The sequence below is a fragment of the Molossus molossus genome, unplaced genomic scaffold (genome assembly GCF_014108415.1).
Source record: "Molossus molossus isolate mMolMol1 unplaced genomic scaffold, mMolMol1.p scaffold_m16_p_18, whole genome shotgun sequence".
Lineage (NCBI taxonomy): Eukaryota > Metazoa > Chordata > Mammalia > Chiroptera > Molossidae > Molossus > Molossus molossus.
The window spans coordinates 66,300,842-66,326,475 of record NW_023425353.1 but is presented as its reverse complement, the minus strand read 5'-3'; the positions used below and the strand labels follow the sequence as shown (position 1 = coordinate 66,326,475).

Here is a 25,634-nt window from a genome sequence, read left to right as displayed (position 1 = left end):
CAGTGACCGCCCTCAGGGTCACTGGGACGTAGGGCCCAAGAAATCCTTCTTGGTGACTTGGGGCAATTCTCATACCTGCTTCATGAGTAAGCCGTTACATGGGGATATTCTTAACAATGTTTAAATAATGTCAGCAAGATATCTGTCCTCAAGATTCTGAAATAGATATTTTTACCAAAAAGAAACAACAGCAGGAAATCTTGTCTAAATGCTCAATTAGCCTTAACCTAAAACTGAATTTTACCATTTTTCAGAATTGCCATTTAAGTTTACAAGTTATGGGCAGTTGAATATATGTTAGTTGACATGTTTGTGTGCGTGTTATGTTATATACAATGTAGCAGAAATATCCACACCGGACCAGCCCCTCCCTGTTGGTATAGTGTTATGTTATATACAGTGTAGCAGAAATATCCACAGCAGACCAGCCCCTCCCCGTTGGTACAGTGTTATGTTATATATAGTGTAGCAGAAATATCCACAGCAGACCAGCCCCTCCCGGTTGGTACAGTATTGTCTGATATACAGTGTAGCAGAAATATCCACACCGGACCAGCCCCTCCCTGTTGGTACAGTGTTATGTTATATACAGTGTAGCAGAAATATCCACAGCAGACCAGCCCCTCCCCCGTTGGTACAGTGTTATGTTATATACAGTGTAGCAGAAATATCCACAGCAGACCAGCCCCTCCCCGTTGGTACAGTGTTATGTTATATACAGTGTAGCAGAAATATCCACAGCGGACCAGCCCCTCCCTGTTGGTACAGTATTGTCTGATATACAGTGTAGCAGAAATATCCACACCGGACCAGCCCCTCCCTGTTGGTACAGTGTTATGTTATATACAGTGTAGCAGAAATATCCACACCGGACCAGCCCCTCCCTGTTGGTACAGTGTTATGTTATATACAGTGTAGCAGAAATATCCACAGCAGACCAGCCCCTCCCCCGTTGGTACAGTGTTATGTTATATACAGTGTAGCAGAAATATCCACAGCAGACCAGCCCCTCCTCGTTGGTACAGTGTTATGTTATATACAGTGTAGCAGAAATATCCACACCGGACCAGCCCCTCCCCGTTGGTACAGTGTTATGTTATATACAGTGTAGCAGAAATATCCACAGCAGACCAGCCCCTCCTCGTTGGTACAGTGTTATGTTATATACAGTGTAGCAGAAATATCCACACCGGACCAGCCCCTCCCAGTTGGTACAGTGTTAGGTATATACAGTGTAGCAGAAATATCCACACCGGACCAGCCCCTCCCAGTTGGTACAGTGTTAGGTTATATACAGTGTAGCAGAAATATCCACAGCAGACCAGCCCCTCCCAGTTGGTGCAGTAAACACTGATCCTCAGCTCGGCACAGAAGAACAAATCCAGCAGAGCTGAGGGTCCACCAGACGTGGTGGGCTTTGAGCTCCTCCTGGGATTTGGGACTAGAGAAGAGTTAGTGTGTGCTCCCCTCTGTATCAGGCTGAAAGTAGCAGAGCTTCACCTTAGGGCACCATCAGGCCCAGTCCCCCACCCCAGTCCTGAAAGACAAGGGTGCTTGGCCTTGAACCTCATCTTCAGCGAGTCCTTAGCTTTCCTGTCCTCTAGACTGACCTGCTGAGTTGTGCCTTGGTGGAAGGTAAGGGGGTTATCCCTGCAGAATTGTGTTCTTCCATTCGTGGGCCATGAGATCAGTTGGTGGCTCGTGACTGTCATTTTAGAGAGTGGAATAGAATGGAAAGTACCAGGCTGTGCTACCCATGAGGGTAAGCACTGATTTGGGGGTAATTTTTGTTTCGGCTAAGTATAGATAACTGTCTCCGCGTAAGTGCACATGGACATGTACACACAACATGCACACAAGTATGTGTGACTGGATCCCAGTGGAAGATGTGCTTCTCAGTGTGGCTCAGACTCAAAGTGAGAAAGTTATTGCTTTAAATACATAAGAGTGTGGCTCTGTTCTTTCAAAGACAGACTTCCTTCAGATGCTATTCTTCTCCTTAAACTGAGTAAGCACTTACTACGTATAGCTGTTACCACATGAAAGGCGGCTCTTGGCCCTTGGCATCCAGCGCTCAGGGACCGGCCCGGGATTGTGAGCGTCACAGGTGGCCTGTCCTCAAAGGTTCTGCTGTGCTGGCCGGGAGCACCCCGTCAGGGAGTGCCCCGAGGGCGCCCAGTGCCCTCCCCCAGGGACTCCTGGACCTGGTTGGTGGAAAGCTGTCTTGGTCCTTTCCTTTCAGGTGGTGATAGGTGACAAGGTTGTCCTGAACCCCGTCAATGCTGGCCAGCCCCTGCACGCCAGCAGCCACCAGCTGGTGGACAACCCAGGCTGCAATGAGGTAAGTAAAGGAAACCAAGTTATGCCCTGGGGGTTACGCGCTGCAGGAGCCAGCCTCGGGCCACCGCGTGTCCGTGCTGACGGTGACCTCAGCAGTGGCGCGGGGCACACGAGGAAACCGAGGGCCGTGTCAGGGCCACACAGGAGGCTGTGCAGGGCTGACGACGGAGCCTTTGTCATGGGGCATCGGTTTCCAACTGATTAAACCCTAGAAGGGACCCTCTTAGCCAATTTTTCTGGCCAAAGGGCCACCATTTTCTAATTTGTCTTTTTTTTTTTTTTTTTAGTATCTTTATTGTTGAAAGTATTACAGATGTCCCGTCTTTCCCCCAGTGTTCCCTCCACCCTGAGCCCCCCCCCCCCCCGATCTAATGTGTGTTCTTAAAGAGAGTGCCTTTCGTTAATTTCTCAGAGGGGACGCTGCCGACCACTGCAGCCCTGCGGGAGTGGCACTTGCCTCTGCGGTCCCTGTCCTCAGCCTCTACGCTGGCAGTTAAGGACACAGACAGTGGTGATGGGACATAAATATTTGTCTAATGGTTGAGGACACGGCTCTCGAGTCAGATAGATGTGGGTTCAGATCGCAGATCGGCCCCGCCCCCAGCTCTGTGGCTGTTAGTCACCCAGGCTCCCCGAGCATCAGTTTCCTGTCTCCGGAATGGGCGTGGCGGTTGCTCCTGTTTTCAGGGCACCGCTGAGGACCAGATGTCCTCCTGGGAAGTGGTCCCTCGCCTGGTGCCCAGCAGATGGCAGTCCGCTGACAGTGGCGGTCATTAACATTTCCGAACGTGGACAGTGGGCGCCTTCTTTCCTTTGTAGTTTGTCACCTCCCCCCCCTTTTTTGGTTCATCCTCACCCGAGGATATTTTTCCACTGGTTTTTAGATGGAGTGAAAGAGAGGAAGGGAGAGAGAGAGAGAGACAGCTATGTGATAGAGGTACATGTATTGGTTGCCTCCCACGTGACCCTAACCGGGGCCAGGGATCAAACCTGCAACCAGGTATGTGTCCTTGACCGGGAATCGAACCTGCCACCCTTCAGTCTGCAGACCGGTGCTCTAACCGCTGAGCCACACCGGCCAGGGCTGTCCCCTTTGTAAGCACTGTTTTCATTGGGTCTGTACTGTCCGGCTGCAGAAGAGACTGGGAGGAAGGGAAGACGTCACTGCAGAGGGCGGGAGCTCGGCTCCTGTCGTCAGGGTTCGCACACACTGCCTCGGACCCTTGACCGCCGAGGGCGCTCGCAGGCGGCCGAGCTGGCACAGCCCGCGGTCTCAGGGTGTCCGACTTCGGAGTTGGGGACCGGAAGACGACACTGTCACGAGGGGAGTGTGAGGAAGGGCTCGCGTCCTTTGCAGGTCAACTCCGTCAACTGCAACACCAGCTGGAAGATCGTCCTGTTCATGAAGTGGAGTGACAACAAGGAGGACACTCTGAAGGGGGTGAGTGGGCTGCGGGTGGGGCCGTGGCGGGCCCTGGGGAGCGGTGTCGTCTGCGTGGAGACTCACTGTCCTCGCCCGCGCGGACGCCCAGGGGGACGTGGTGCGGCTGTTCCACGCCGAGCAGGAGAAGTTCCTCACCTGTGACGAGCACAGGAAGAAGCAGCACGTCTTCCTGCGGACCACCGGCCGGCAGTCCGCCACGTCCGCCACCAGCTCCAAGGCCCTGTGGGAGGTGGAGGTAAGGGGTCAGGCTCCGACCGCAGCCGGGTCCTCCCCGCCCGGGTCCGGGGTGCTGGGGGGCGAGCCCATCCGGCCACATCCACCCGTGCTGCTGGCCCCTGCGGTCCTCCCCGCCCGGGTCCGGGGTGCTGGGGGTCGAGCCCATCCGGCCACATCCGCCCGTGCTGCTGGCCCCGAGGCAGACGCAGCCTCTCCTTGGGGTCAGACACAACCGAAACCGGGAGATTCTGTCTCTGGGCCATCGGATCCCCGCTTGCTTTCATTTCCTCCCCCTGCCGTGTCTGGCACAACCGCACGCGGTCACGAGCCTGCCCAGGGAGATGTGTGGGACTCGCACTCCCAGGAGGGAGGAGGTCGCAGCAAGGTAACCGGCGGTAGAGGTGGCGAGGGGAGCGTCCCCTTGCTCGCAGGTTAGGTGGCGGAAGGAGAGCTTCAGCTGGGCGAGGGCTAAGGAAGACTTCCTGGAGGAGGTGGTTCTGCGTGGTTCTTGCGAGAGGACCTGCATTTCAGGAGGCACGGATGCGTGGAGTGTGAGATGGTGGTGTGGGCTTGGGGATGTGAGGCCGCCCTGGATGAACTCGGGGCCCCGGAGCAGGGGCCGGCACTGGAAGTAAGACAGGCTGTGTCCGGAGACTGCGGTGCCCGGCCTCCTGTCCAGGCTGCAGGCAGTGCGCACGTCATTCACGCAGGGAAGACACTGGCAAAGTAGTTCTGAGCCAGGGAGGAGCGTGATCGGCGCACTGTGTGAACAAGACCGGTGACTGCTCGTCGCACGTTCATTGCGAGGAGGCGGGGGGCGGGGGGAGACTGGGGCTGGGGGGCAGGGAGAAACTGGCTGTGTGGGCTGCTGCTGGAGGTGGCCGGCCCTGAGCTGCCGGGGCTCTGACCCGCCCCGACATCCTGTGCTCAGGCCCGTGTCTGTTTCGGCTCGACCGCCTCTCCCTCCCTGGCTCCAGCTGTTTGATGTTGGTGCTGAGATGCGGCAGATGTGATGTGGTCAGGTCTAGAGTATTCAACCCGATGATTTTTACATGCAAGCCACGTATCCAGCACCCAGAACAAGACGTGGAACTCAAGCAGCACCCCAGGCCCCCCGAGCCTCCTTCCAGGCAGCATCCGAGTTTTCCCCTGCAGAGGTAGCCCCTGGTTTGACTTCTGTCTCCAGGGGTGGGAAATGCCTGTTCTTGAACTTCTTATAAATGGAATCATGCAGTATACAGGCTTTTTGGGGTCTTTTTTCACTCTGGACTCAGCAAAATTACTTGCCTCATTCACGATGTTGTACACATCAAAGACTTCATTCCTTCACATTGCTGAGTAGTATTCCATGGTGTGGACACACCACAATTCGTGTCTCCATTCACCTGTTGACGGGCGTGTGAGTCGTTCCAGATTGTTAGCTTTTACAAATGAACCTTCCGTGGACCCTCATGTGCCAGTCTCTGCCTGGGCATGAGCTTTCATTTCTCTCGGCCACGTCCCTCTTGGTGGATAGCTGGGCCACGGGATGTGTGTGTTTCACTCACCAAACTGTTTTCGAAAGTGATCGTGCCATTTTGCACCGCACCGCCGGGCAGAGTTCCCGTGCTTCATGCCCTCACCAGCACACGGTATGGCCAGTCTTGTCCGTGTTAGTCGTTTGAACAGGTGGCCAGTGGAGTTCCTCTGGTTTTCGTCTGCGTCTCCCTGAGGCTGTGATGTTGAGCATCGTTTCACGGGCTTGATTTCCATCCATGTCCCTTCTCTGGCGAAGTGTCTGCCAGCATTGTGCTCACGTTAAAGCTGTCTGACCTCCTCACCGGGACACGGTCATAATCAGGTCGGTCTTGGCGATTGTGTAGGAGAGTAACTGTGTTGTCGTCAGTGTTCCTGGTGAAAGGAATTTGCATCAAGGTTTCACTTTCTGCCCTCTTCCTGCTTTTCTCTGTGCTGCCTCCTCTCCACACCGCGGCCCCTGCTGTGAGGTCAGTGTCCACACAGGGACCCTGTCGTCTGCTCGGTCATAAACCCCGGGAGGTTGGACTTGGTCCTGAACTCTCTCGGTTGATCACCAAGGCCTCTACCCTTCAGACATGCAAAACTCTCTTTTAGAACCACTTTTCTTGTCGGATTTGGATATTGGTGACCAAAAAAAAAGGCTTTCTCTTCTGATGGTAAAGGAGTAAACCATGCAAAGTAGAGACAAATGGACGACGGGGGAACAAGGGAAGACAGGAACTGCCCGTTCACTGACTTAAGGTGTCCCCTCTGTTGAGCTGTTTATTCTGTGAGCAGGACGGTTTCACATAGTTGACATCATTCTACAAACAGGTCCGCCCCTCGTTTCAACAAATACATAGCATCGCAAATGTCAGAACCCCACAGAAGTCACTTGACTACCTTAAACGTAGGCACTGTGTCTTTTCACTCAAAAGACCAATGGACATAAATTAAAGAGGACAACTTTTTTTTGAGGCATGGACTTCGAAAACGTGAGGTACTTAACTCAGCGCGCCTTCTATTTTTTTTTTTTCTTCTGAAAAGAAACAACTGTCTGATTCTGACTCCCTAAACGATTATTTCCTGCCAGTTCTCTGTTTGCTTTTCCTGGGACATTCTAGGAAAACTTGCAATGTTTGCCTTTTTATTTTATTTTTTTTCCTTGAAGATTTTGGACACTTAAATGCCCCTTCAGAATGAAGGAAGACAGCAGCCCGTATTTGGCCCGGGCGGTGGTGGTCTGGGGTCCACAGCACCCCTTTAGCCCACTGCGCCAGTCCTGCACGTGCCACGCGCTACCCCGCGTGGAGACCTCACAGCGTGCCTCTCTCCTCCGGCCTTTGTGTCGACAGGGCCACCCATTTCACTTTACGTTTGCTGTGACAGTCACAGCGCAGTTTTATCGATTTTTAGAGAGAGAGAGAGAAACATCAATCAGTTGCCTCCCCTACGCGCCCCAGCAGGGGATCGAACCCGCCACCTTTTGGTACGTGGGACAATGCTCTAGCCAACTGAGCCACCCGGCCAGGGCCACGGTGCATTTTTACTTATTTTGCCTCATTTGAACAGTCACTTATATTTTACAAACACGTGAAACTGAGTGGAGTCTGTTACCCACGAAGTTACCATCTCCAGCCCTTCTTCCCTCTGCGGGTCCCCGTTTCATTGGATCTTGTCTTCCTTCGCCTGAGGGGTCCCCGTTGTTTCCTGGGGTGCGGGGCTCCGGGAGGCCAGTCCGCTCAGCACGCGTTTGAAGACAGGAGACCGGCTCTCTGTTTGTACGTGGAAACACCTTTATTTTGCCTTTGTTTTAAAATTTTGTTTATTCTCTTTTTTTAAAATGACAGCTTTGAGATGCAACTCATACCACACAGTTCCAAGTGCACAATGTAATGATTTTTAGTAGGTTCATAGAGTTGTCTCTTACTACAATCAGTTTCAGAACAGTTTATCCCTAGTAGAAATAGACCCCTGGCGACCACACCTTGTTTCTCCCCAAACCTCTGCTACCCCCCGCCCCACCCCCCTCATCTTTCCCCACAGACTTACCTGCGCTGGGCATCTCCTGTAACGGCTCCTTTGCACCTGACTTCTTTCATCTGGCTGTTCCCCACCTTCACCCACATCGCCACGTTTCAGTACTTGATGTCTTTCCTGCCAAATAATGTCCCACTGTATGGATCGCGCATCTTTCGGTTTCATCCGGTGCCATGTGGTTCATGCCCACCGCCGACTCCAGAAGGATGCTGTGCCCCTTTGTGCACCTGTTCTTTGAGGACATGCTTTCGGTGCCCTTGGCAGTGGAGCGATGGGTCAGATGGTAGCTCTGTTTACACTCATACTCACCTGTGGGGTGTTCAGGTTCCCTGTCTCCATGTGGCCTTCATCAGGAGGGCGTTTTTGTCGGCCGTGGAAGTCTAGGTAGACAGCTCCTTTCTTCTGCACTTGAAAGGCAGTCATCAATCATGTCGTCTGGTGTGCTTCTCTCTGAGTGAGTGCAGTGGTCTTCTGCCTTTGTTCTTGTGCACAGTCCTTTTTTCTTGACTGCTTTTAACATGTATCTATTTCTGCTTTGCATTAATCTAATTATGACGGTGTATATGTCTCTGTGTGTGTCCTACTTTGAGTTCACTTAGTTTCTTGAATCTGTGCATAGGTATCAACATGGGAAAATTGGGGGTGATTATTTCTCAAATACTTTTTCTGCCCCAAACGACCCACACGGATAGGCTGGGTCATTTGACGTCTGACAGGTCCCTGGGTTTCTGGGTCACATGTTCTGATTCTGGCCTGTCCATTGCTTCATGAGCATATGCTGAGCATTGTGAAGGATATTTTTGTTGAATTGTAGGTAGACGGTGTATGCTGCTTTGTTAAGTTTCTGGATTGTGTTACATTCCTTTAAAGCTGTGGTTCTCAACCTTCCTACTGCCGCGACCCTTTCATTCAGTTCCTCCTGTTGTCTGTGGGCGGATCTGCGTGTGGGCGGACCCGCCTGGAGACGGATGGAGGAGCGGTGTCTCGGTTCCTAAGACCATCAGAAATATGTGTTTTCCGATGGTCTTAGGCGACCCTTGTGAAAGGGTCGTTCGACCCCCAAAGGGTCACAATCCCCAGGTTGAGAACCGCTGCTCTAAAGGGCATGGAGTTTAGCTTTGTCAGACGGTAAAGTTACTTGTGGACAGTTCAGTCCTTCGAAGGCTTGTGGCAGGAGCTCAGGAATATTTCAGCCCCTTCTTAGAGCGGCCTTAGCTGTACTCCTGAGGCGGGAGCCTGCTGATGCCGGTGTGTGACCGAGTCTTTGCTCTGGCGTGTCACACTGGGGCCCCTGCCAGTCCTGAGCTCCGGGAACGCTGGCACTTAGTTCCCGTCGCCCTTGGCCTCGCGGGGTCTTGCCTTCCCCGTGCACCGCTTGGTCTCCAGCCAAAGGCTCAGAGAGGCTCCCATAAAGGTTTTTGGAGTTTTTTGTCCAGGTGGCTCTGTATTCTGCCCCCACCAATTCCAGCCACCTCAGTCTCCCTAAATTCTGATCTACCTTCTCAACTCAGTGTGGCCAGGGCCCCTGCTTGGGTTCTTCGTCCCAATGCCACCATCCCGAGAGGACCTTTGGGAGGAAGCCAGACGGTTGCGGGAGTCGCCGTTTTCCTTTTCTCTGAGATCACAGCTGAGCACGCGGCTGTCCCCTGTCCGAGCACTGTCGGTTCTCGTAGCTCGCCCAGTTTTCTCGTCTGTGGCGAGGCTGTGCTCTGTGCGGCGTGTAATTGTTCGTGGCACCGCCTGCCGGTGCCAGAGCCTCCACCAGGACTGAAGCCCAAGTCCGCTTCCTGTGGAGGCAGCGGCCCAGCCTCGGGGCGTGTCGGGCTCTGAGCACAGGCCTGAGGGTGTGTCTCTGCCTCCCAGCCTCGGGGCGTGTCGGGCTCTGAGCACAGGCCTGAGGGTGTGTCTCTGCCTCTGGTTCCGAGTTGATAGCTTTCACAGCCTTCACGAAATCCCTTTTTATTTCTCGCGTCTTCGGGGAGGGATTTCAGAACCGGGACATCTGTTTGGTGATGATGAAGGCACCTCCTGTGACTACCCTCGAGCTGTTACGACAGCTACTTCATGTGGGCCGGGCGGCTCCGTGCCCCTGGGGATGTGCTCATAGCCCTTCCGTGTGTCTGAGTTCTGACCACACAGCGCTGGGGGCTTGGTGGACGGTACCGGTTGTCTCAGCCCGTAAATGTCACGCTGGACTGTGGCTGGTGCGCGAAGTCTCAGGGTTGGTGTGCGGCTGGCAGGGGCTGGCTGTCCACCTTGACCCCTCTGCCTCTTTCAGGTCGTCCAGCACGACCCGTGTCGGGGAGGAGCAGGATACTGGAACAGCCTCTTCCGTTTCAAGCACCTGGCTACGGGGCACTACTTAGCCGCAGAGGTAAGTGACAGCTGACACGCCCCCTTTCCTCCCGTCCGCAGGCACTGGGGAGGGACCTGGGTCCTGCTTTTCTGCTTCCTCCTGCCTCCTCTCCCTGCCGCAGACGAGAGAAGGTAACGGTGGTTGACACGGTCTCGTACTTACACGGATTTCCATCGAGATGTGGGGAGAACGGACGTGGGAAGATGACGCTGTCCCGGGCGCAGGGACCGCAGTTCATGACCCTGTGCTGTGTGAAAGCTGCTAAGAGAATAGATTAATTTTTAAATGAAAGAAGGCTAATCTGGGCTTAGGACTGTCGTTGGGTTTGCTCGGTCACACCGCTCTCCCCACATCTTACTGACCAGCCCTGCTCCTGGCGGGAATGACCGAGACATGGCTGTCGTGGTGCCCGGCGTGTAAAGCCGAGGCCGCGGACACGTGAGCAGTGAGATAGGTCCGCGGGGCGTCCTGGTTCTCCGAGCGTTAGCGGGACAGACAGGGCCTCCCCTTTCACTTCGGGGGAGTCAGAACCGAAGAAATCGACTTCCCCTTAAATGGCTGTGAGGAAAAGCAAGACTCCATGCCAAAGGACGGGAGGAAGTCCCCTCTGACCTTTTGTACCAAATCGGAGCCATGCTGCCATGCGGCAGGCGCTGGGTTTACCTCTGGTCTGCCGGAAGATGTGCGATGCCTTCTCTTACCAGCTTCCAGTCATCGGTCAGACGACAAGCCCGTTGTCTGGTACCCGCAGTGGGGCGGCTCGGAGATTCACGCTGAAGCCTGGCCGTCAGCCCTGCTCCCGCAGCTGACCCCAGGGAAGCCCGAGTCTCCTGGAACGACCCCCCGGGTGCCTGACACGCGTGTGAACTGGTGACTTTGAAACACCTAAGAATGGAAGATCAGGACTGAGTCAAAGTTAAAAGGGAGCCCAGGGCGTGGTGGGTTGCGCTCACCAGCCGTGAGACGTGCCGGGTACACGGCTCCCCCAGATCGGCGGCGGTCGCTCTGTTCTGGGGCGAATACGGCTCCTGAGGCCGCAGACTTGATTTCTCACTCACGTGAGCAGGGTGATCGCTGACTGGAGACTGGTCTGTTGATCTCTGGCTTGTCACCGCTGTTGTGCTCGCGAACGCGTTGTGCTCCACTGTCTGCACTCGAGCGCCGTCCTCGGTGGCCGGGCGGTGTCCGTGCGTGCTGTGCTCGTGTGACGTGTCGTGGCATGCCGGTTCCGTGAGCGGAGGGAAGGCAGTTCTCGGCTGCTCAGAGATGCTCGCAGGCCTTGGCGTCTCCTGCAGGTGGGCCGAGTCCTGGAGAGATCAGTGGATGTTTTAATGTCCCGATGATTCTTTCCCATCAGGTAGACCCTGACTTTGAGGAAGAATGCCTGGAGTTTCAGCCCTCAGTAAGTATGGGTGAGAGCCTTCCCTCTCCGTCTGGCCGGGTGAGGCCCGAGGCTCTGAGCGTCCTGAGACTACCACCGTGCTTGCCCAGGGCTGGGAAGGGGAACCTTCGGCCGCCTAAGGAGGGTCTTGTCTGCTTTTCTTGAGGGCAGGCATTCCTCCTGGGTCCTGATTGGTTCAAGAGACTGTCTGTCATGACGCGCTCTGTGCTTACTCAAGGGGTCTCCATCGCTCAGTTGCAGACAGGCTTGGTATCTCGGAAGGCTCCTAGGTTGGAGACGGTGATGGCCCCCGTAGACGCCAGCCTTTACACACACACGTCCCGTGGCTGTTGACCTCAGTCTGTCACTCATTCAGAATTCCCAAGGAGTGCATGCGTGAGGTGGGCGGTGTCCCTTAGCCTGTGGAGGTAACAGGTGGCTCGGTACACCTGCCATCTGGAGACGCGCCCTCGTCTAACCAGGTGTTCTCGCACTCTGCTGAGTCAGAAATGGATTTCATCGTGCGGGTGGGCATTTCAGTGCCAACTGGGTCTTTCTCTGGAGGCCGGATTGCCAAGCAGGCTAGGTGTCCGCGTGCCAGGCCGGAGAGGGCAGGGGTTGTGCCGATGGAAGGATGGGCAGCGATCAGGCGGTTTTCTTGTGGCCTGCTTCCTTAGGGTCCTGGGTCAGCAAGAACCCACACGGTCGCTGCTGTTGGACGTGGCTTGTCCACGTGGTCACCTCTGGTGGACATGGGAGGTGGTTTTGGGGATATTTTTTTCCCTAAAATACTGAAAAATCGGAAGGACTTTGAAGTGGGCACATGAATGAAGGGCGTTGGGCGGAGACGAGAGACCATCGTGGTCTGGTTACATTTGGGTGGATGTTTGCTTTGGCGTCCATGCCAATGAGCTCTGGCTGTAGCGCTCCCTGGACTTGCTGGGGTGGGGGGTTCGCCTCCTGGCTTCTGTTCTTCGCCTCGTCCTCTTCACCCCCACTTTCCGAGCCCACTTTGAAAGCTGTCCTGCCAGTTCAGGGAAGGGAGAAGCGCTGTCCTCTGGTCTCTGCCAGCGGACAGGGCGGCGCTCACCTGGCGTCCCGCGTGGCGGTCACTGCGGCCAGCGCTCCTAGACTGGCCAGGCGGGCGTCCCCGTTCCCAGACGCTTCTCGTCCCTCACCGTCTTTATTTCGAGAGAAAGCACTGCCTTCGTGGGACCTGCGTCCCTGGTCTGCGTGCTGTCCCCTGGGTGCCGTAGGAGGAGCCTGTGTCCGGCGGTGAGAGTGGGTGGACCTGAGCTCTGTGACCTGCAGCCAGTGGGGGTGATGCGTTGGGGTAACAGGTTCAGCGCCACCGGGGCGAACGCACTTGCCAAGTGTTGAAGTGATGTTGTGCGGACCGCAGAGGGCCCTCCGTACGGCCTTCCTGCAGGTGGCCCGGGGTCATTCGCATTCCAGCGCTCTGTCCACCAGCGCATCCAGCCCGGCAGACAGGAAGCCGACAGCGGCCCTGGCTCAGCCGCATCTTGGGGCCTCTCGGGGTTCAGGCATCTCCCCACTTTGCCTGGTTGCCCGGAGGCCGGCAGGCGGGTGCTCTGGCTGCCCTCGGGCGGTGGGCCGTGGGGCTCCCTGCACCACGAGGCCAGCAGCGCGTCCTGCCTCCGCGGGCGGCCGCCGTGCTGCAGTGTCCGCACCCTCCGTGCCCTCTGGGCTTGGAAACCTGAGTGGACAGTTTGGAGAGGGAGTCTCATGCTCCACTCTGCTCCCTGGTCCCACGTGGTCCTGACGCTGGCCTCAGTGCCTGTGGCTTTTGCCCGGGGCCTCCCTCCTCTTGGTCACACTAGCTCGTCCTGCACTCGGGTACCGGGTACCGGAGGCAGGTACTCCAGGCCAGGGGACAGAAAGGACAGCAGGGCTGGCGGAGGGCCTCCTGCAGTGTGCCTGTGCTCCCACTAGGTGGCGGGCGCCGGCCGCACAGGGACCCTGAGCAGGCTGCTCTCCATGCGGACGGATCGCAGTGTTCCTGACCCTGGCAGGTCCCCGAAGGTCCCTGTCAGCCCGCCGTAAGCCAGTCAGGTCAGAGGCACCCTGAAAGTTGTGCGGGCACACTCTGCAGGTCACAGCGGCTGGTCAGGCCAGGCTCTCTCCTGAAGAGAGCATGTGGAGGTGTCCGGGGCTCCCCGGGTGATGCCCACTCGTGCGGTGGACTCTCCAGTTTGTGGGTTTGTTCGGGGAGACCCATGCGGTATTAGAGGCGGGAGCTTGTGGGGGCTCACAGAGGTCTGGGGCGTAAAAGAAGCAGTTTCTCTTTCTCTATTTTTTGCAGACAAGTTGGGGCTGCAGATGAGCAGATAAGGCCGACTGTGGCCTGCAGCCCTGAGTCAGGCCCCGGGGCCCGGTTCTCCGGGCTCCCTCTGCCTGTTGGACGGCACCTCCCTTCTCCACCCCCACCCGGAGAGCAGGCCGTGTCAGTCTGAGCAAAGCAAGTTAGGGCCGGACAGATTCCCAGCACGTGCGGGTGGATGTCCCCCTGCCAGGGTGACCTGGATGTGACAGACGAGCCCACGTGACGTCACGGCGCCAAGAGCGCCTCTTGTAGGCTCTCGGAGCAGGTGCTGGGCTTCAGCCTTTGTAGGCAGACGGGCTCTGGGGCCCAGACTGTGATTCTAGTTTTCCAGGGATGCTTTTGGCACTGTTCATCGGTCACTGGAGGTGTTTTTCAGTCCCGGCCAGACCCTAACGCAGCCGGAGGCCCTTGCCCGCTCTGTCGTGGGGCGGCCCTGGCAATGAACGATGGACATTTGCATTCGGGCTGGCCTGACTTCTTGGTATTTTTCTTGGCCGTCCTGGAACCGTGCTTATGGTCACGCGGGTCTGGGTTTCTCTGTTTTAGTTTCCTCTGGGGAGGTAGCTGCGTCCTGTTACCATGAGGCAGTTGCTCTGTGGTTCACCCCACGGCCCATGACCGAATCCACAGGACACGTTTCTCAGACCGCTCCCCCTCTGCCCAGAGGCCGCACGCGGCTCTGCGGGGTCCGGGTCCCCTGCGGCACTCTGCCCACGGACAGCGACGGCCGTCACCCCACTGCCTAAACATTTCTGTTACGACCGAGAAGGGAGAGGGCGCTGTTCTAGGTGCGGTGGCCAGTTCTCTCCCGCCAGTGCCGTTGGCCGGGTCCTGCCCCGCTCCTGTGGCCTGCGCTGCTGCTGGGTGACGGGCCTGGCCGGCGGTGTCCTGACTCGGCAGCCTTCCCGCAGGTGGACCCCGACCAGGACGCCTCTCGAAGCAGGTTGCGGAATGCGCAGGAGAAGATGGTGTACTCGCTGGTGTCCGTGCCCGAAGGCAATGACATCTCTTCCATCTTTGAGCTGGACCCCACCACCCTCCGTGGAGGCGACAGCCTGGTCCCCAGGTAAGAGTCGAATGGGCCTGAACCCGAGAGTCAGGCCTGAGGTCTGTGGCCTGGCCGGAGTCTCGGATCTTTCTTGAAGATTTTGTACAGGGGTCGGTGAAGGGTTTGTTCTGACGCCCGTTGGAGTGGCGTCTGATTATGAGTCTTATTTTTTTTGGCGCATCAGTGGCGAGTTCTCAGTGGGAGATGAGAAGCACTCTACTGAGGTGGACAAGCCGAACCTGAAGGCCAGGAGCTCAGACTTCGCTTTCCTTTCCTCTCTCCCTCGTCCCACAGCCGAGAGGTCTCCTGGTGAGGTTCTAGGAAAAGGAACATTTGAAAGTCACTGAGTGCAAAGGAAATTTTATTGCAAGAATTTAGAAGTCAGACCCGCGTGCTTTGGTTATTTTATCAAAGGCAACTCTCCGTTCTGTTGCACAAGAATGCATTTTGAGGGGATAATAACTGGACCGTGACTTGGACAAGGCTCCGCTTCGTGAAGCCGGCGGCCCTCTCCGAGTAACGCCAATGTTCCCTGAGTGCTGACCGTCCCTGTCCAGTGGAGCACCTCCCCTGTGTTCTGTAATTCCCTCTTCACTAAAGCCCCCAGGAGAGGTATCACTGTTCACCCCATTTTACAGACAAGAAACGGAGGTTCAGACAGTTTAAGCAACTTGTCACAGGGCAGCAAGTCCCGTCACAGAGCCCAAGATCTTAAATACTGAAGCCAAATAGGGTTGTCCGGGCGGCACTGGCTCTCACCGCGGTGTCCACTGTGTGGATGTCACCGGCATCTGTCCGTCTCCCGTGCGGCCCGTCTCGGGTCTGTGTGCACACGACTCGGTGCCGCTCAGCTGAGCCCAGCGGTGGCTCCTGTTCCTGCCCCTCGGCGTGAGCTGTGGGCGGCGTCCACGTGGAAGGACCTTGCAGGGCAGAAGGCCTTTGTCGTTCAGGGAACTGATCCCGGGTTGTTCGCCCCTGGAGACTACGGGCAGAGTTGGAGATGCTCTCGCAGAACCCCAAGTCTGCACAGCTCTGCGTCAGACCTGCCTGCGTCAGACTTGCTGCTGGTTTTAAACGACAGAGTTACTGAGACGTAATTTCTGTGCCGTGTCACGCACCTGCCCGAAGGGCTCCGTTGATTGGTTTTTAGTAGATCGGCCGAGCTGAGCAGACGACCGACTTGCGAACAGGTCCATCCCCGCCGAGGGGCACTGTCCCTTAGCCGTGGCTCTCGGTTCCCAGGCTCCACCCAGCCGTGCAGGGGTCTGCTTCCGGCCTCTGCTGAGCTGGCTGTTCTGACGGTTCCTAGAAACCGAGTCGTGTCACGTGGGCTGTCGTGACGCACTTCTTTCACTTTGTTTTAAGGCACGTCCACGTTGCAGGTGTCGGGCTTCATGTCACTGCCGAGAGACATTCCGTTACATGGCTGTACTGTGTTGGTTTATCTCAGCCGCTCACCCGCGGGTGTTGATTGGGTGCTGCAGTGCGTTTGGCTGTTATGAGCAGAGCTGCGGTGAATGTGTGTGTACCCATTTTTGTGTCGATACATGTCTTCTTTATTTATTTTTTATTTTTTTGGTAAGTGCCCCTAGCGGAAACCAAACTCAGGACTCTCTGGTCCGCAGGCCGACGCTCTAGCCGCTGAGCCAAACCGGCCAGGGCGTGTCGACACATGTTTTATCCCTCTTGGGTCCGTACCTTGGAGTGGAATGCCTAACCTCTGACCTCGAGGAATGGATCAGCATGCTTCCCATCCCCGCCAGCTGGGTGTGGGGTCCAGCAGTTCCCCCACATCCTCTCCAGCACTTGTTATTGTTGGTTTGCGTTTCTCTAGTGGCTCATGGTGGGCTCATCTTCTGCACCATTAGGGTACTGTCTGTGCAGAAATATCTGTTCAGATCTTTGTCCGTGATGTTTTGCCGGTCTTTAACTTTTAAAATTTAGGCATCTTGTGTTTTGTCTCACGCCTCAGAAGCCTTTCTCTACCACGAGATTCTTCAGTATGTACTCAGGTTCTCCCGGGAATTGCTTTGTCGCTCCACGGGGAGTTTCAGTTATCGCTTTGTCATCTCTGATGCTGAGCACTGAGGTCCATCAGCACCTTCCCCTTCCTCATGCCCCCTTGTGAGGGGTGCTGAGATAGTCATTCGTGGGCTTTAATCTCATTTAGAATCGCAGCCTTGTCACAATAAGCTCAGGGTCACTACGAATGACTTGCCGTTGTGACCGTATCAATGTGTCCCGGGCCGGCGTCATTCGCTCTTAAGTTTATATCTTAAGTTTATATCTTAAGTAGACACCCTTTTTTATTTCGACAGAATACATTCTAGGCCAGTGGCTAGAGAACCTAAATAACCTGCCCCCAAATCCTTTGTATCTTCCCTCTAGAAACTCCTACGTCCGGCTTAGACACCTGTGTACTAATACCTGGGTTCACAGCACCAACATCCCCATCGACAAGGAGGAAGAGAAGCCCGTGATGCTGAAAGTAAGTCCCGGGCGGGGTGGAGCTCGGCAGGCCGTGGACAACTTGACTGCGATGCAGACATTCTCTCCGAGGGGACTCGCCAAAGCCCAGGGCTTCTCAAATAACCAAGACCTTTTTCTTTCTTCCAAGGCTCCGCCCTTAGGGCTGAGCGACTGGGTTTCGGTCGGTCTGAATGGCGCTTTGCTTGTGCCTTGAGGTTCATCAGACACTAGTTGGTCTTCCCCAACCCTATGGTTTCTTCATTTCTGGGTGCTTACACGTACAGGTGTGTCTCTTGGAAGGTCCTCCCACCCTGTCATGTCCCCCGAAGCCTGCCTCTCCTTCCCGGCCTGCCCCAGACCCACAGAGCGTCAGTACACAAACACGGGGCTTTGCTTTTGAAAACGGAATGATACTCTCACACGGTTTGTTTTTTTTTCTCTTGTGGTGATTGGGAGGTTACTGGAATTTTTTCTTCTATGTTAATGAACATTTTCAGGCATATAGAAAAGTTGAGAGAATGGTACAGTGTCCAGCCCAGCAACACTGTGATTTAGAGGCAAGACTTACTATCTGGCCCGGCCAGTGTGGCTCAGTGGTTGAGCGTTGATCCTGCACCAAGAGGTCGCTGGTTCAATTCCCGGTCAGGGCACATGCCCAGGTTGTGGGTTCAATATCCAGTAGGGGGCATGCTGGAGGCGGCCAGTCCATGTTCTCTCTCATTGATGTTTCTTTCTCCCTCCCCCTTCCTTTCTCTCCAAACCAATAAAGAAAAAATTTAAAAATTAAAAAAAAAAAATACCATCTTGCACGGTTGCTTCTCCTGTGTGTTTATGAACATGTATTGGCTCACGAGTTGTACGTGGTCCCAGTAACAATGGAGCTGTCAGTGATGGGGGTGCCCCATTCGCTGCCTCTGTCCCCACACCACCAGTCCCCAGAGGTAACAGCGATGTGGGTCGTTTGCTCTAGATGTTTGCCTGTCTAGTCGATTTTATCTGCAGCATAGCACCCAGCTTTGTGGATGGCCGTGCCCCATGCATCCGTGTTGGGGCCACCGTGCGCCCACGGGCTGCCCACAGACCCCGCCCTGTGTTCCAGATCGGCACCTCTCCCGTGAAGGAGGATAAGGAGGCATTTGCCATCGTACCGGTGTCCCCCGCCGAGGTCCGGGACCTGGACTTTGCCAACGACGCCAGCAAGGTGCTGGGCTCCATAGCGGGGAAGCTGGAGAAGGGCACCATCACGCAGAATGAAAGGAGGTGAGGCCCCCCCGAGGCACAGACCCGCTGCTCCTCAGCCGGGTGGACCCGTCGGGCCCCTTGCAAGGGAGCGTGAACAGCCACGCGTGGGACAGCGGGTCTTAGCCTCTGGGGCTGCATCCGCCCGTGGTTTTCAGGAAACGGTTTCCTTTGCACTGACCTGCGCGACAGTCTCTGACCTTGTGAAGATCCGGCTCCGTCGGGGGTTGAGGCTCCTGGGAGATAAATCTGGTGGCTGGTAGTAGTGGGGAAGGTGGAGATTCTTCCGTGGACACTGATGTGTCGTCTGTATTGTGCCGATTGCTCACTGGCCTCGCTGGCCACGACGCGGCCCGCCGTTGGCCACTGAGCCTCCCCTCTCTGCCCCTCAGGTCCGTCACCAAGCTGCTGGAGGACTTGGTCTACTTCGTCACCGGCGGGACGAACTCCGGCCAGGACGTGCTGGAAGTCGTCTTCTCCAAGCCCAACCGAGAGCGGCAGAAGCTCATGCGGGAGCAGAATATCCTCAAGCAGGTGGGCGACCTGCGGCCGGCGGGACCCCTGGTCCAAGAGGGGCGGGGTGTTTCCACCTGGAAAGCCTGCTCACTCGACGTTTGTCCACAAATAGACTTTACTTTTCAGACAAGCTTTAAGCTCACAGCAGGGGTGCGTGGGAAGTACAGCGTGTGGGGACACACTCAGGCCTGTCAGCTCCTGGAGCCACTCTCTAGGACAGCCGTTCTCAACCTGGGGTTCGCGACCCTTTCACCGGGGTCGCCTAAGACGTAACAGTAGCAAAACTGCAGTTACGAAGTAGCAACGAAAATAATGTTATGGTTGGGGGTCACCCATGAGGAGCTGTGTGCAAGGGTCGGGCATCAGGAGGGTTGAAACCACTGGTCTAAAGGGTCAGGAGGAAAGAGGCCGACGACTCCTGAGTTGAACAGTTTCCCGAGGGGACGACGGACAGAGCGGCAGCGAGAGGTGGATCTGTGCCCCGAAGGGTGGGGGGTGGCGCGCGCAGCCTCCCGGGACACATGCTTGTTAAGAACTGCATTGGTCCTGGCCAATGTGGCTCCGCGGTTAGAGCATCGGCCTGCAGACCAGTGAGTCACGGGTTCGAGTCTGGTCAAGGGCACGTACCTCAGTTGCGGGTTGTACCCGGCCCTGGTCGGGGTCGTGCAGGAGGCAACCAGTCGATGTGTCCCTCTTACATCGATGTTTCTCTCTCCCTCCCTCCCTCCCTCCCTATCTGAAGATAAATAGAAAACTGTTCTCGAGTGAGGACTAGAGAAAAGAGCGAGCTGTATCGAACGAGGAGGGTGGTGGCCCCTTTGCTGTGTGAGGTGACCCGGGCCCGCCCCGGGGTGAACTGGCGGTCACTGAGAGCACTGGCTTCTTAAGATGGCCTCAGTCGCGTCAAGCACTAGAAACCGTGTTGCCTGAGGGGCCCCGTAAATCACCCAAACCCTGCTGTCGAGCACAGTGGTGCATTACACTGGTGTCGTCTGGTGTAAACGTGAGTGAACGGGGTGAAGTCGAGTCTGGGGGCAGCCGCGTGCGTGACATGCGTGCCATAGTTCTCAGCTTGGGGACCGGGCCCCGAGCTCGCTTGGAACGTCCTGGCCACTAAAGCCGAAAGGGAAACGTGGGTAGTCAGCCCCACCGTCCCCCAGGCTCTGGGACTGGAGAAGCTTCTCTCCGGGTCTGCGCCGGACGAAACGTACTGGTTGGCACTGCACCACGTTCCAGTCCGGGGGGACGGGTGCCCACGGGCCGCCCCCACGGGCCGCCCCCACGGCACACCCTGGCTTCACGGCCTCGCTCACTTCCACTGCAGTTCCGAGAGGGGCCGGGACGGTCTGATTCAGTGGCCGCCGCGGTCCCCGAGCAGGCCTGATGCAGCTGACTGTCACTGTCTGCGCGTGTCCTTCTAACGCCCTGTGGGCTGGGTTTATCCTTCTATCGCTGATGAGAAAACCGAAGGTTACCTTCACCGTGGCCTGTGAGCTCAGCCGGACCCTCCCGACTCCAGTCGGCACTAGTAGCCACTGCTCCGAGCACCACACGTCCGGTGCTCCGGGGCCCTGCTTCCGGCGGCGCCCAGGCGCGGTGGATGGAGCCCGCACGGGGTTCAGGTTGTGGCCGTGTGGACAGACGTCCCCGTGTCAGCCAGCTAGCTTCGGGGTTCTGTGTTCCACACGGAGGGTGAGCCGGCAGACACCAGTCTATGACGGGTTTTTCGCTTTCCTTTCGCAAACAGATCTTCAAGTTGCTGCAGGCCCCGTTCACAGACTGTGGGGACGGCCCCATGCTGCGGCTGGAGGAGCTGGGGGACCAGCGACATGCCCCCTTCCGACACATCTGCCGGCTCTGCTACCGCGTCCTCCGACACTCGCAGCAGGACTACCGGAAGAACCAGGTGGGGGCCGGCCGCGGTGGGGGAGGGGGCTCCGCAGGCCCACGTTTCCTGGGCCTTTATCCAGTGGCTAGAGAAGAGCTCGTTGTTGAGTTTGCTCTTAGAAAGGAAACAGTGTTGCAAGTCTGGGAAAACTAGTCCTGAGTCCCTGGGAAGGAACCCGGAGGCCACCTGCAGGGAGATGCCCTTTCTGACACTGGCTTCCTTTCTGATGGCGGGTCCCCTAGGGCGTGGGAGCGCGGCTCCGAGTGTGGGTCCTGCAGACGGGAAACCCCGCTTTCCTGCCTCTCCCGCCGCCTCCACCTCCGCTGGTGCCTTCTCCTTAGTTTGGTTCTGGCTCCGTCTGTGACGTTCGAAGGCCGTGCCCGCACCATGACTGCTGGGTAAAGCCTCCTCCCCAGCAAACACATTCTCAGCTCTTTGGGCTTCTGCACAACTCGCAGTTCGAGGGACACCTGACACCATGTCACCACGGTTAGCGGTTCCCCAGGGGCCGCTGCGCACTGTCTGGGGACTATTGATGTCATAACCTCGGGGTGCTGCTGGCGTCTCGTGTGGGTCGAGGCCAAGGGTTCTGTTGAACAGTCAGTGCACAGGACGCCCCCACAAGAAAGAATGACCTGACCCGGAAAATCAGGGTTGCTGAGGTGGGGACACCCTGCACCACAAAGAGTACAGCTGTCCCCCTTATCCACAGGGTCATGTTCTGAGACCCCCGGTGGGTGTCTGGATCCTCAGAGAGTACCGAACCCTTACATACTGTTTTTTCCTACACGTGAAGACCTGTGGTGAAGTTTAACTTCTAAATCAGGCGCAGTAAGAGATGACGGAGAGTAATATAAACAGTTACGACAGTATCTGTACACCAACTCTGTAACAGCCCCTGTCTGATAACCGATCTGACAACCAAGGAGGCTGCTGGATGGCTGGGGGGGGGGGGCACACACAGTGGGAGACACGGGGCCACAGGGGCGCCACGGGATGACCACGTCCTGGGTAGAGCTGAGCTGGACGGGGCAAGATCTCACCCGCCGCTCAGCGTGGCGCACAACTGGAAACAGGCGTTCTTTATTTCTGCAATTTTCCGTTTGATGCTTTTGGATCATGGTTGGGCCCAGGCAACTGAGAGTGTGGGAGCAGGATTGGGGGACACGGGGGACACCGCTGCAGGGCGATGCTGTGACGGCTTAGGCTCCAGCCCGTGCGCCGTGTTACAGAGGCTTTTGTTTTTAAGCCTCCGGCTGCCCTGTGTCTGTCTGGCCTTAAATTTGAGCTTCTCTGTGGTTCGGGTTCTCTGCTTTGTCATCATAAAGGTCGTGTCGATGTTTGTGCGCCCGGGGGTGCGGTCAGTGGCCTGGGCAGGTGGCTTCTGGGCGCGGGGCTCTTCGGACCACCTCCCGAGATGGCTGCCACGCCTGGCCGTGCGGTGCGGGGGGCTGTTCTGCTCTGGCTCCCCCGTCCCGGGGGGAGCCTCAGACTCGGGTGCTCGTCCCCGAGGACACTGACCCACCCCTTGCTGCCCGATGCCTTTGCCTGGTTGTGTGAGGGGCGGTGCCACACGGCCGTAGTGCATCCCAACGGCTGGTCAGCTCCCAAACCCGTGTCCGTATGCAGTGTGGGCTGAGAAGCGGCCCCCGGCCCCCGTGTTCATCCTGAGCACTTTCTGGGGTTTGAGATTAATGTGAGAAGGGCAGCCCTTGGGTTTGAGCAAGCCCAGTCTGTCTGGGGCAGGAGTATGTCTGAGGCTTCCTTGGGTTCACAGTTATTTCTATGGAATGTGATGTCCGAGCCCCGGAGAGGCATTCCTCATCGACTTTAAAAATGTGTTGTCAGCCCTGGCAGGTGTGGCTCAGCGGTTAGAGCGTCGGCCTGTGGTCCAGAGAGACCCGGGTTCGGTTCCCGCTAAGGGCACGTACCTCAGTTGCAGTTTGTCCCCGGCCCCAGTTGGAGTCGTGTGGGTGGCAGCCAGTCGATGTGTCTCTCTCACATCGATATTTATCTCTCTCTCTCTTCCCCCTCTCTCCTCCTGGTCTATCTGAAGATAAATGCAAAAATGTCCTCGGGTGAGGATGAGAAAACAAAAACAAAAACGTGTTTTCCCTCTGGCCGGCTTGCTCCATGGGTCATAGCATAGCCCCGGTCGTCAAGGTTGTGAGTTCAATTCCCGGTCAGGGCACGTGCAGGCGTCAACCGATGAATCGTGCATAAATGCAACAACACATCAGTCTCTCTCTCCTCTGTCTCTAAAATCAGTCAATAATAATGATAACTTTTAAAGATCAAATTAAAACCTGTTCCACCCCGCATGAAGAAGACAGAGTGAGGCACCTTTGTCCTTAAGCCCTGCATCTCCCTCAGCTCAGAGAGCACCATCCGGCCCTTTTGAATTAGGAATGAAACCAGAGCTGAAAATAACCCATGACCTTAAGATGTGCTGTGCACCTAACAAAAGGCCCGTCTGCAAATCCGGGCGTTTTGCTGAGTTACGTTTGGGGGCAGGTTGAGTGAAGCCAGGCTGAGGGGGTGGGCTCCCTGGGGAGAGTCGTGGGAAGGGAAGGAGCAGGGGTTCCCACTGGGATGCTGCCCGCTCCCTGTTTTCCGCTTCCCCGTGCCCCAGGCCGACCTGCCTTCTCTCCCTCCCAGGAGTACATAGCCAAGCAGTTCGGCTTCATGCAGAAGCAGATCGGCTATGACGTGCTGGCGGAAGACACCATCACCGCCCTGCTCCACAACAACCGGAAGCTGCTGGAGAAACACATCACCGCGGCGGAGATCGACACCTTCGTCAGCCTGGTGCGCAAGAACAGGGAGCCCAGGTGAGGCTCGGGTCCACCGGCACAGGTGTCTGGGTCTGAGCTGCCCGCACAGTCCTGCGCTTGCTGCCTCCCTGGAGTTTCTCTGCCCAGGGTCCACCTGCTTCGACCGGGCAGGTGTGCAGAGGGACCTGGGGGAGTCTGGGGAGAACGTAGTACTGGGAGGAGGCTGGCGGATCCTAGCTCTCACATCTGCCAGCTGGGTGACCTTGGCTTTCACCCTGAGCTTGAGTTTCCTCTTCTGCTAACTGGGTAGCTGTGAAAATTCAGTGAGGATGGTGCCTGGGGTACCTGGCCTGAGTCAGTGCACAGGAATGACCGTGACTGTGGCCTGTCATTCACTCTTTTTTTAAAAATTATTTTTATTAATTTATTTTTATTACAGATGTTTCTTCTTTTCCCCCCTAGACACCCTCCTCCCAATCCCCCCCGTACCGCCCCGTCCCCAGATTTGTTGTCTATGTCCATTTATTACACATACATGTATATAAGTTCTTTGGTTTATCCCCCCGCCGCCACCCCCTCTTTTGAGAGTTTGCCAGTCTGTACCCTGGGTCTGTTTTGTTCATCAGTTTCTTTTGTTCATTATATTCCACAAATAAGTGAGATCATATGATATTTGTCTTTCTCTGCTTGGCTTGTTTCGCTTAGCATAATACTCTCCAGGTCCCTCCATGTCATCTCAAAGGATAAGAGATCTTTCTTTCTTACAGCTGCATAGTACTCCATTGTGTATATGTACCACAGCTTTTTTATCCATTTGTCTACTGATGGACACTTGGGCTGTTTCCAGATCTTAGCTATGGTAAATAGTGCTGCTATGAACATGGGGGTACATATATTCTTTCTGATTGGTGTTTAGGATTCTTAGGGTATATTCCTAGAAGTGGGATCACTGGGTCAAATGGCAGCTGTCATTCACTCTTTAGCACCCCGATTATCAGTCAGAGCACCCTCCCCAAAACTTATTGGTGAGTCTTTTGCAAGCTTCTTGGCCTGAGTGTGCTAGTGTGCATGATCATCTGTGTGGACCCCTCCTGCCCCCCACACGGACGTGCCCCCCACACTCCTCCTCCTCGTTTACAGCGTGGGTGTCCACGGTCACCTGCAGACCTGATCGTGCTGTTGGAAAATGGCTCCTCCCACCCGTCACTGTCACATTTAGGGAGCGTTCTCACCTGCCAGGGGGTGAGCCGAGTCGGCACATTACATGAATTATCTCATGTAATCCTCAAACAACCTCTGAGGTTATATGTTATACTTTTCTGCACATGAGAAAAATGGGCTGCAAAGAGGTTAAATGCTTTCCCCCAAATAACGGTACCTATTAGGGCACAGCTAACACGGATCACACTGGGCGTCAGAGCCCCAACGCTCTGGGCGACACTTCTTCCCCTCCGTCGTCTGGTGACCAGGCTTCTGGCGGCATACGACCCTGGCACCAAAACCTAAAAAGTCACGTTTTCGGACACGGGCCCGTTGGGTCTGCCCAGTGGAGGAGAGTAGCCCCGAGAGCCCAACCTCACTCTGTACAGATGCGTTTGGTTTGTTTTGTCTTCCTCGGCAGGTTCTTAGATTACCTGTCTGACCTGTGTGTGTCCATGAACAAGTCGATCCCCGTGACCCAGGAGCTGATATGCAAAGCGGTGCTGAATCCCACCAATGGGGACATCCTGATCGAGACCAAGTGAGTGGGCGGGGCTCCCAGACGGAGGGAGGCGGGGCCAGAACCCAGCCCTGGTTCCTGCAGGCTCCCTGTCCTTCTGCAGAGGCCTTGGTCAGGGACCCGAGTTCGCTTTGGCGAGGCCTCCTGTCCACACGGTGTCGCTGGTTTAAAAGTATGCAAGCTTGCCCTGGCCGGTTTGGCCCAGCGGTTAGAGCGTTGGCCCGCAGACCAAAGAGTCGCAGGTTCGATGCTGCTCAAGAGCACGTACCTCTGTTGCGGTTCGTCCCGGCCCTGGTTGGGGTCATGTGGGAGGCAACCAGTCGATGTGTCCCTCTCACGTCAATGTTTCTCTCCCCCTCCCT

At 56.2% G+C, this 25,634-nt stretch overlaps 1 protein-coding gene across 3 annotated transcripts in view; it reads left to right on the top strand.

The window, feature by feature from the left end:
• Positions 1 to 25,634, top strand: part of ITPR1 (inositol 1,4,5-trisphosphate receptor type 1) — a 257,806-nt gene that overhangs the window by 105,847 nt on the left and 126,325 nt on the right. For 2 of the 3 annotated variants that reach the window (XM_036266062.1, XM_036266061.1), the window contains exons 8-18: positions 2,243 to 2,341; positions 3,698 to 3,781; positions 3,873 to 4,019; positions 9,816 to 9,911; positions 14,530 to 14,684; positions 17,055 to 17,154; positions 18,235 to 18,395; positions 18,767 to 18,908; positions 20,638 to 20,796; positions 23,437 to 23,609; positions 25,174 to 25,293. In XM_036266062.1, the coding sequence (XP_036121955.1) occupies positions 2,243 to 2,341; positions 3,698 to 3,781; positions 3,873 to 4,019; positions 9,816 to 9,911; positions 14,530 to 14,684; positions 17,055 to 17,154; positions 18,235 to 18,395; positions 18,767 to 18,908; positions 20,638 to 20,796; positions 23,437 to 23,609; positions 25,174 to 25,293 (1,436 nt within the window). Of the gene's footprint in view, positions 1 to 2,242; positions 2,342 to 3,697; positions 3,782 to 3,872; positions 4,020 to 9,815; positions 9,912 to 11,250; positions 11,296 to 14,529; positions 14,685 to 17,054; positions 17,155 to 18,234; positions 18,396 to 18,766; positions 18,909 to 20,637; positions 20,797 to 23,436; positions 23,610 to 25,173; positions 25,294 to 25,634 lie in introns of all 3 variants that reach the window. The other variant, XM_036266060.1, reaches the window with a different exon arrangement.